Below are 11248 nucleotides of genomic sequence, written 5' to 3'. Positions count from 1 at the left end.
AATTGCTGAGGCTGGTCTCCAATTTGGAAGCTTTCTGAGGCACTGGGATTACAGAGGTGTGCCATCATACCTCGCACATTTATTGATTTATTTTTTCCCCTGCAGGTGGTTCTGGGGATTGAACCCAGGGCCTTGTGTGTGCAAGGTAAGCACTCTATCAACTGAGCTATATCCCCACCCCCAACATTTGTTGATTTTTGAGTGTTAAACCAACCTTGAATTCCTGGAAGAAATCCCATTTGATAATGGTGTTTAACTTTTTTATATATTTCTAGACATGGTTTATGATATTTTGTTAAGAATCAGAGAGGTAATCTGAATTAAAGCTGGTGTTGCCTGAGTTTTATTTATTTATTTATTTTGGATGGGTGGTACTGGGGATTGAACCCAGGGGCATTTTATCACCTTATCACACTCCCAGTCCCTTCTTTTTTTTTTTTTTTTTTTAGAGAGAGAGAGAGGGGAGAGAGAGAGAGAGAGAGAGAGAGAGAGAGAGAGAGAGAGAGAATTTTTTAATATTTATTTATTTAGTTCTCGGCGGACACAACATCTTTGTTGGTATGTGGTGCTGAGGATCGAACCCGGGCCGCATGCATGCCAGGCGAGCGCGCTACCGCTTGAGCCACATCCCCAGCCCCTCCCAGTCCCTTCTTAAAAATAACTTTTTATTTTGAAATAGGGTCTTGACAAGTTGCTGAGGGTCTGGGTAAATTATCTAGACTGGCCTCAAACTTTTAATCCTCCTGCCTCAGCTTCCCTTGCCACTGAAATTACAGGTGTGCATCACCTAGCCAGATGCCTGAGCTGACCTTTTAGGACTGATAAGAATTAATTGTTAGTTGGTAAATTGGATGAAGCTTGCCTGGAATTGGTGGCAGAGAGAGGCTTGGAAGAATATTAATTACAGGCCTGAGAAAAAAATAAGCAGGGCCCAGAATAATTGTGGTAAGGAGGCTGGGCCTGGTGGCATACACCTGTAATCTCAGCAACTCTGGAGGCTGAGACAGGAGGATCCTAAATTCAAAGTCAGCCTCAGCAACTTAGTGAGGCCCTAAGCAACTCAGTGAGATCCTCTCTCCAAGTATAATATCTAAAAAGGGCTGGGGATGTGGCTCAATGGTTAAGCACCCCTGAGTTCAATCCTTGGTATAAAAAAAAAAAAAAGAACTTTCATTCATACTCTAAGTCTACCTTATCATATCCCTCTGGACTGAATTAGATGTTATCATACTCTCAATTCCTTAGCAATTTACTTACATTTCTTCTGTGTTTATCATATTCTGCTTTGTGTATAAAAAGCACTCAATAATCTTCAATGAGTTGTATTATCATTGGTTTTATTGGTGCCTCCAGGTGACAAAAAAAGAACTGTATGAGCCAGGCGTGGTTGTGCATGCCCATCTTCACAGTGACTGGGGAGGCTGAGGCAGGAGTATCAAAAGTCCTCAGCCATCCTGAAACAGTAAAACGGCTGAGGATATAGCTTAATGGTAAAATACTCACCAGTACCAAAAGAAAGAAGTGCAGGGGCGGTGGGGGGCAACTCTCCGAGACAATCTATGAGTAGAAACAGTGTGGCTTTGCGGGTGAGAAAGTGCCATTTTAAATGTTTCCCAGTTGTTTTCTTGGAGAGTGCATCCCTGACCCATTCCTCCACTCTAGGCTGCCTTCTCCTATACCTTGTACTTTTCCTTGTGGGTGCTTATCATCATTATTCATCAACAGGTGAGATTTTTTTGTCTAAGGTGTCACTCCATCTTCCACTAGACTTCACTAAGCTCTTGAAGTCAGAACTCCTTTATTCCCCCTCACATCCCTAAATTCTAAGGAATGGATGAAGGTAAAGTTGCAAAATTAGGACACAGTTCTCTCCTCCAAGGATTCATCTTGTAAAATGCATTTGCCTGAGAGGCAGCTTGGCATAGGAAAATAAATAAATGCCCATGAAGTTTCTGAAGTCACTTAACTACTCAGAGTATCAGTTTATCATCTGTAAAATGGACAAAATGATGACAAAATTTCTTCACTTTCTAAGTTTTTATTAACCAGTGAAATTTATTTAACACACACATACCCAGTTCCAAATAGCATGGCCAGGCATGGTGGTACATGCCTGTAACCCAGCTACTTGGGAGGCTGAGGTAGGAGGATCAGAGTTCAAGGGCAGCCTAGGAAGTTCAAAAAGACCCTGTCTCAAAATAAAAGGGCTGAACTATAGCTCAGTGGAAGAGCACCCCTGGGTTTGATTCCCAGTACTACAAAAAGAAAATGTTTTTAATACCAGCAATGTCATATGATTAATATATATTATCCTGTTTTTCCTCTGCTGCACAAGTTGTCTTTTTGTCATCTTCATGTATTTTTTTTTTGATTTGTCATTGATCCAACTCATATTCTCCTGGTTGTATAAATCTCCACTCAGCATCTTCAGATAGGCTAGCTATTCTATCACTTTCCCCTGCCTTAAACTACTCAGGGAGACTCTGCAGCTGCTCCTCTACATACCTGTCCACATGTCATCTGGGGTCTCACTTGACTGCTCTTCTCTGTCAGTCTTCTGGGTTTCCTATATCTCCTCTTCCTTTCTCTCAATTACCCACTTGTTTTGTCAAGAACATGAACCTTCAATGACTTACTGAGAAAGAGAACCTGAGAATGAAGATTTTTTTTGTGAGGTTGAACATCCGAAAGCATTTTTATTCTATGGGTGCCTTTGCTAGCTAGTTTTTCTGGTGAGAATTCAATTTTTTTTTCTCAGAATTTTGAAGGCATAGCCTCATTATCTTCAACCTTCCATTGTGTTGATAAGACAGATTTCATTTGATTCCTGAACATTTGTATTTAACTTGTTTTTCTTGTTCCCTCTGGAAACTTATAAGATCTCATTGCCTCTTGGCTTTGTTCTGAATTATTTGTAGCGCCGTGCCTTGGTTTAAGTCTAATTTCATTCACTGTATGCGGCATTAATGGCCTCTCCCCCTTTTTTTCTTTTACATTATTTCTCCCTACCTCTAACTCTGGCAATCACTGTTCTACTTTCTATTTCTGTAAGTTGATTATTTTAGCTATGGCATACAAATGAAATCAGGCAGTGTGCATCCTAGGACTGACTTATTTGATCTAGTATAATGTCCTTTAGTTTCATCCATGTTGTGGCATATGGCAGCATTTTCTTCTTTTTAAAAGCTGAATAATATTCCATTATATGTACATACCACATTTTTGTTAATCTCTTCATCCACCAGTGGACATTTAGGTTGTTTCCATATTTTGGCTATTGTTAATAATACCTCAATGAACACTGGAGTTCAGATATATCTTGAAGAGCCTTTTGGAAATTCTTTTGGATATATGCCCAGAATTGGGATGGCTAGATCATATGCTAGTTCTATTTTTAATTATTAGAGGAACACCCACACTATTTTCCACAGTGGCTGCACTAATTTGCATTCCCACTAACACGTGTTCAAGGATTCCCTTTTGTCCACATTCTTGCCAACACTTATCTTTTTTTTTTTTTTTAAAGGCCATCCAAACAGATACGTGGTGATACCACTGCTTTGATTTGTATTCCCTGAAGTTGAACATCTTTTCCTATACTTGTTGGTTATACTTATTTGGAGCAATGTCTATTCATGTTCTCTCAATGTCCATTTTAAATGTTTTTTTTTTTTTTAAAGAGAGAGTGAGAGAGGAGAGAGAGGGGAGAGAGAGAGAATTTTTAATATTTATTTTTTAGTTCTCGGCGGACACAACATCTTTGTTGGTATGTGGTGCTGAGGATCGAACCCGGGCCCCACGCATGCGAGGCGAGCGCGCTACCGCTTGAGCCACATCCCCAGCCCTCAATGTCCATTTTAAATTCAGATCATATTCTTTTTCTTTTTTTTTTCTGGCCCTCAATATAGTAATTCATATCCCTCAGTTCTGGAAAACCTGTTCTGAACAATTCCTTTGATAGTTTCTTCCCTTTTATTTCCTCTGTTCTCTTTCAGGAACTCTTATTATTCAGTTTTAAGACATCTGAAATAGTCCCCCATTTATCTTTTCTTTGTCATTGGAATGTTCATTTTTTTAAAATGTAACATTGTTTTATTTCAATGATGCAATATCTTTTCTTGTTTTTTAGAGGTTATTATAATATATCAATTTTTAAAATGCATCCTTTCTACATGTAAAACATTTCTGAAGTTGGGAGTTTGTTTTGGATATGTTAACTTTGAGAGGTCTGTTAGAAATCTGTATTAGTGGTCCAGGCAGGTGTACCATGCCTGTAATCCCAGTGGCTTGGGAGACTGAGACAGGAGAATCACAAGTTCAAAGCCAGCCTCAGCAAAGGTGAGACACTAAGCAACTCCGTGAGACCCTGTCTCTAAATAAAACCCCAAATGGGCTGGGGATGTGGCTCAGTAGTCAAGTGCCTCTGAGTTCAATCCCTGGTAAAAGTAAATAAATAAATAAAAAGAAATCTGTATTAGTTTCCTGGGCTGCTGCAACAAATTACTATAAACATAGTGGCTTAAAACAATGGATGGGTGTTCTCACACAGTCATGGAGGTGGGAAGTGCAGAAGCAAAGTATTGGCAGGACCAGGCTCCCTCCAAAGCCTCTAGGGAAGAATTCTTCATTTTTTATTTTTATTTTGCCATGGTGGGGATTAATCCCAGAGCCATACTAATGCTAGTTAAGTGCTTTACACCAAGTTACATCCCCAGCCCCAGGGAATAATTCTTTGTTTCTTTCAGCATTCCTTGGCTTTTGCCTCTGTCTCCTGTAACTTTCTTTCTTTTTTCCCTCTGTGTTCTCTCTCTGTGTGTGTCTCTGTGTCTTTTTCTTAGAAGGATACCAGTCATTGGATTTAGGGCTCACCCTAAATCTAGAATAATCATTTTGAGATTCTTAAACAAATTATATTTGCAAAGACCTATTTCCAAACATTTACTTGGATATATCTTTTTCTGGGTGGAACACAATTCAACCTACCACAACATCCATGCACAGATGTTGAATAGGGAATTCAATATGCAAGTTGTGCACATTTGGAATTCAGAGAAAAGACCCAAGCTAGAGTTATACATTTGGGATCATCAGCATATGGATGGTATTTAAAGCCAGATGTCTAAGTATTATTAAGGAAGGAGTGAACTGAGGATGTAGCTTAGTGGTTGAATACTTACTTGCCTAGTATACTAGAAGCACTGGGTTTGATTCCCTGAACCTGTTGTGGGGAACAGAAAATTCAAGGCCAGCCTAGGTAACTTAGTGAGACCTTGTCTCAAAAAAGGGGAAGGAGGGGCTGGGGATGTGGCTCAAGCGGTAGCGCGCTTGCCTGGCATGCGTGCGGCCCGGGTTCGATCCTCAGCACCACATACCAACAAAGATGTTGTGTCCGCCGAGAACTAAAAAATAAATATTAAAAATTCTCTCTCTCTCTCTCCTCTCTCACTCTCTCTTTAAAAAAAAAAAAAAAGGGGGAAGGAATGTAGCTCAATAGTAAAATACTGATGGACTCAATCCCCGGTACCTGGGGGAGAGGGGGAATAATAGCATGTATATATGTTTATGAGGAGGAAGTTGAGAGGTAAAAGTTGATGCCAGCAGGGAGAGAAAAGACTTTTTTGTAGTAACATATTTGAATAGGAAAGAGGAGATAGAATCTAGAACTTAAGTGGAGGGGTGGTCTTTGGCAGAAACATGGATAGTTTATCCATAGTACCAGAAGAGATGGAATGTAGGTGGGTAGGGATGCAGGTACTGGTAGCTTGTGGAAATTATTTTGTGATTGCTTCTGTTTTCCCAAGAAATAGGAAGCAAAGTCATCTACCCAGAGCAAAGATGGATTAGGAGGTTTGAGGTGTTAGAAGATAAGACTTAAGTGTCTTGGAATGTTGAAGGGACTGGACTGGGGCCCAATATTTTGAATCATGAATTTAAAGTGGCTAAGTATCACATTAGAGTGGCTGTGGCTTATCTCTAGTCATTTTCAGGTGTTTGTGGGTAGAGAGTAAGATTTTGTTAGGCTTGCAGTTTTACCAAGGAATGACTGTAATATAAGAAAGAGGCAAGGGGTTTGAAGGTTACAATGATACAACTTAAAAATGAAGGGAGAAGGTATGAGGGTTGATGAGAAAATTATGGGGTTGGTGATATAAATATTGGCTGTAATACGTAAACCAGAATGAGTGAGCTGGAAATAGGAGGGATGGCAGTAAGAGAGCAGGGTGTGGAAATTGAGATTATGAAGGTGGTTCAGTTATCATAATGACAAGGTGAGAGATATGACCATTAGAGTGAGTAGCTCATGCAGAGTAGAAATCAAGATCACTGAAGGGGAGCAGTCTAGGAATTGATTTGCTTGGGTGTGGAAGGGTCATTTATGTGAACCCTACGTGCACTCATCAGGTAAGGTAGTCAGTGTCCAAAGATATCTTGGTTAGAAATCTAGCTCATCCTTTCCCAGTTTCTTTACTTTTCTTATCTAATGGAGGGAGATATTGATAGTTTCTACATTGTGGGGCTATTGTGAGGACCAAGTGAATCAATACACATAAATTACTTAGAACACTGCCTAACATATAGCAAATGTAAAATAAGCTCTTATTTTTATTTTCTGGTTCTGGGCATCAGGGTCTTGTGCATACTTGGCAAGTGCTCTACCACTGAGCTACAGCCCCAGTCCTTTCTATTTTATTTTGGGACAGGGTCTCACTAAGTTGCTCAGGCTGGCCTTGAACTTGCAATTCTCCTGCTTCAACCTTAAAGTGGCTGGATTCATAGGTACATGCCATGCACCCAGCCAGACTTTTTTTTTTTTTTGGTGCTGGGGATTGAATGCAGCACTTTGTGCATGCAAGGCAAGCACCCTACCCCCTGAGCTATATCCCTAGCCCCCCCAGCCAGACCTTTTTTATGTAGACTCACATCTGCTCTCACTTTCACTCTCTCTCTCTCTCTTTAAACAAAAATTCTTAAAAAATTACCAATGATCTTGATCTTGCCAAGATCACTGGTTAATTTAATGCTTATATTACAGTACCTGACATGGCTTTATCATGTTTTGTTTCTGAAATTATCATAAAAATTTGTTTTTCAGGGAAAACAAAAATTATTTTCCTAAGAGATTCTTAATTCTCTTAGGCTTTTCATCTCTCTTTATTGTCATCCTTTCTCAATCTACTTTTCTGGATGTTCTTCCTCTTCCTGACTTCTTAGCTTGGGACTAAGTTCACTTTTTTATTCACATTGAACATGACCTTTCCAGTCCCATGGTTTTGAATAGTATCAGTATTCTAATGCAGTCAAAATTTATATCTCTATTTCTACTATTCGCAAAATAGTATTACCTTTCACTTATTTGTCCAGTTTTTTTTTTTTTTTTTTCTTTTTGTGGTGCTGGAGATTAACCGAGGCTTCATCTAAGGTAGGCAAGTAAATGCTCTACCAGTGGACTACATCCCCAGCCCTTGCTCCGATTTAAAAATCATTCTTTACCCATTTCTTTTCCTCACCCGTCACACCAATTCATTTAGCAAGTCCTTTTGACTCTAACTTCAGATTACATCTGGAATCTGACCACTTTTCATCAGCTTCATTGCTTTTATCAGAGTCCTACCTACCACTGTCTTTTGCCTTCACTGCAAGACAATAAGCTCTGAGTGGGCCAAACAGTACCTGACTCGCCCACCAACCCCAATTACAACCCCCCCCCCCCCCCCCCCCCCCCCCCGCGCGCAGTGCTGGGGATTAAATCCAGGCCCTCACTCAAGTTAGGCAAGTCCTGTACCACTATACTCTACTCCTGTACCTGGCGTTTCTCGAATTGGATGCATTGATTTGGTGAAACAGTAAAGAAACATTAAAAAAGAAATTTTTAAAATTTTTAAAAAATTTTGGGCTGGGGATGTGGCTCAAGCGGTAGCGCGCTCGCCTGGCATGCGTGTGGCCTGGGTTCGATCCTCAGCACCACATACAAAGATGTTGTGTCCGCCGAAAACTGAAAAAAAAAAAATTAAAAAATTAAAAAAAAAAGAAATTTTGACTATTTGCTGTAGCAACACGGGTTGACTCTCAACGAAATAAGAGGAAGTAGCTGCTCATGCCATGACTTTTACACTACTATGACAGAATAAATTATTACTGTGTACTTAACTGTAGCCTGGAAATGAATAGGGGAAAATGAAAACAGTTGTCACAATCACGGAGTTATAGATAAATGTTTCTTTTAAACATTTCGTTCAACCATTTTATAAACGTTTTTAAAGTAATGGGTCTTGCTCTGCATGCTATAGATAGCCACTTCCTTTCACACACTCACGCTCCCGAACGTTAGACCTAGGTCCTACCCGGCCACCGTCCAGAGGGCAGACCCGCCCAACGCTCGCCTGCGTCGTGACGAGCCACGCCCACAGATCCCGGCACTCCCTCAGCCCCACTTCCTCTCTTTAGGATCCGCCCCGCGCCGGTGCGCCTGCGCACGGACGAACACGTGGCTGCCGCGGACCCAGAACAGCAATGGCGGCGGGTGGTGGCGGTAGCTGCGACCCTCTGGCCCCTGCGGGGGTCCCCTGCGCCTTCTCCCCTGACAGACAGGCCTACTTCGCTTTGGCCTCTACCGACGGTCACCTGAGAGTGTGGGAGACAGCCAACAACCGACTGCATCAGGAGTACGTGCCTTCCGCGCACCTCAGCGGTACCTGCACCTGCCTGGCCTGGGCGCCAGCGCGGCTGCAGGCCAAGGTAGTGCGAGCGGGACCGCGGTGGGGGAGGGCGCTCGTTCTGATCAGGATTTGGAGCTCCCGGGTAGGGCGACCCGCGGCCCCGCACCATTCTGGGCCCTCGCTGCCTCAGGGCAGGGAGGCACTGAGCTCTGTGGCGGCGGGCACTGGGCTACCTCGCCGCCTGTGTACGGCCTGTCGGGAGGGCAGTGAGAGGGCGCGGTTCGATCCGGCGGGCTCCATGCGGTCTGCGTCCCACTGTCGCTGGGCCGCCATGTTCGCCAAGGCCCCTGACCCCCCAGGGGTGGCTTTCTTCAGCCAGGCCCCACTCATCCGCATGCGCTCATCAGAGCCCTGGCTTTTGACAGAGCCGCATCTTGGAACTATACTGCTCATTCCTATCGCAGACTCAAGAGTATTGGTTTTTCTTGGACAGTTGTAATGAACAAGTCTGTTTTCTTGTTTCCGGGACCCCATCCTCCTGGGTGCCGGCTCAACACGTGTTCTCTCACGCGTTTGGCTAACAGGGCTCTTAGGCTCTAAACTCTGGACTTTCCCAATCTCCTTTTCATTCTCAGCCTTTCAGAGTTTCTTATGTTTAACTTCTGCTCGGCTCCCTCTTTTTAGTCCTTGTCTCATCTTGAATTCTTCATTAGCATTTGGAGTTAAAATGTAGTAGCTTGACTTGGTGAATATGATGTAAATCCAGGTGAAATTTCCTGTAGATTGGAATTTGCCGAGTTAGGGAAATCTTTTCATTGTCAGGTAAATTCTCTGTTGAATCACCGGATTACATCCACTCAAACTCACTCGCACGTGCTTACTGCCCTTAATAGAATAGCCAAACCGATTCACTTCAACATGGATTAGAAGCATCAAGTATCCTAAAGTGTGACATTTTGTCATAACTATGTTGTCAAATTTCAACACTTATGTTTAGGATAGATCTTACTCTGACCACCAGAAGAGCCCATGCTAAATTTTTGGGTGAAAGTGGGGATACATCTTTACTTGCTATACTTGGGTGAATTCTTTCAGATATTTTTTGACTTTAAGTTCTGTTTGCATGGTATCTCCTGTTGATTGATAAAGGACATTTATCAAGGGTCATAAATTAGGCACAAAACTCAGACTTGTAAAGTTTTTGTTGTCATTATTAGAATTTCAGCATTCTGCATATTTTTTCTTTTTAAAATTGTTTTCAAATGTAATTTAACAGTTCTGTTAAATCCAGGCTCTCCTTCATCATAATAATTCTGCTTCTAGTTCTCCCTTTATGAAATGAGGATTATATACATTGAGAAGTTATGTAAGGTAATATATTTAATAATGCAGAAAGCACTGAGAATAATTCTTGACATGTAAGTGCTGTAAGTATTAAATATTATTAGTGTATTTATATAGTTAATTTTGCAAGGTAGTTAACACAGCAACTTGCATAAAACCAAAAAATGGAACCAGGGCTAGAATTTAGATCTTTAAAGCTCAGTTTTTAGTTAAGTGCAACATATAATTAATATTATTAGGTTGTCCAAAACTTGCCCTCCACTTTTCTGTTGACTTTCAAATCACAGTGTATGTCAGGAATGAAACTTTTTCCTAGTCTCAAATTATGAATGATAGTTGGGAATTATATGCACAACTGGATTTGTTCTTATAACCAGGACTGATTTCCGATTTCCTTTTGTCATATTAAGTTGCTTTAATTTGGAAGGTCTTATGAAAAAGTTACACTGGGGATGCAATTCAATGGTATAGCAGGTGTTCAGTTCCCATGATCTCTCTCTTACACACACACACACACACACACACACACACACACACACAATGTTCTAGGTTTCAGACTCCTTTTACTAGTATGCTCTTATTTTAGCAATATAAATATGAAATTCCCTAAAATTACTAAACTTTAAAAAACAGATTGGTGGGTCAGAATTATGAAAGTTAAATGACTTAACCAAAACCTTAGTCACTAATGAAGTAGTTGTGGTCACTAGAGTCATCATACTCTGATTTCTAGTTCAGTGCCTGTATACTCCTCTTCTTGTTCTGGAGTAACAGCTGAGAGGATTATAGAGAGCCTAATTCCTATCATCTTGGCGATATGACATCCTGGATCATCAGTTTTACTTGAAGAATGAGAGTCAGTTTTGCTGTATTAAAACAGGCTTACACATATATTATGGTGTAGAATTAAAGTCCATACAATTTGAGGAAGGGGACAAAGGGAATTGAACCCAGGGGCAGGGCCACCATTGAGGTACATCCCAGCCCTTCTTTATTTTTTGAGACAAGGTTATGCCAAGCTGCCCAAACTAACCTCAAACTTGTAATCTTCTTGCCTCTTGAGTAGCTGGGATTTTAGGTATTTGCTACCATACCTGGTTGTCAATCGATTTTTTTTTAATGTTTATTTTTTAGTTGTAGATGGACACAATAACTTTATTTATTTTTATGTGGCACTGAGGATCGAACTCAGGGCCTCGAACGTGCTACGTGAGCACTCTACTGCAGGGCTACAACCATGTGGGGCT

General features: G+C 41.2%; 1 protein-coding gene across 1 annotated transcript in view; it reads left to right on the top strand.

The window, feature by feature from the left end:
* The first annotated feature begins 8470 nt into the window (after positions 1 to 8470).
* The window catches only part of WDR43 (WD repeat domain 43), a 42317-nt gene continuing 39539 nt past the window's right edge, over positions 8471 to 11248 (top strand). The window contains exon 1 of the mRNA XM_081264764.1: positions 8471 to 8736. Within this exon, the coding sequence (XP_081120890.1) occupies positions 8512 to 8736 (225 nt within the window). The 5' untranslated portion in view covers positions 8471 to 8511. The remainder of the gene's footprint in view (positions 8737 to 11248) is intronic.

Source organism: Spermophilus citellus, assembly GCF_964194105.1.
Source record: "Spermophilus citellus genome assembly, chromosome: 13".
Classification (NCBI taxonomy): Eukaryota; Metazoa; Chordata; class Mammalia; order Rodentia; family Sciuridae; genus Spermophilus; species Spermophilus citellus.
Note: the sequence above shows the minus strand (reverse complement) of the source record. Positions and strands in the feature narration are given on the sequence as shown.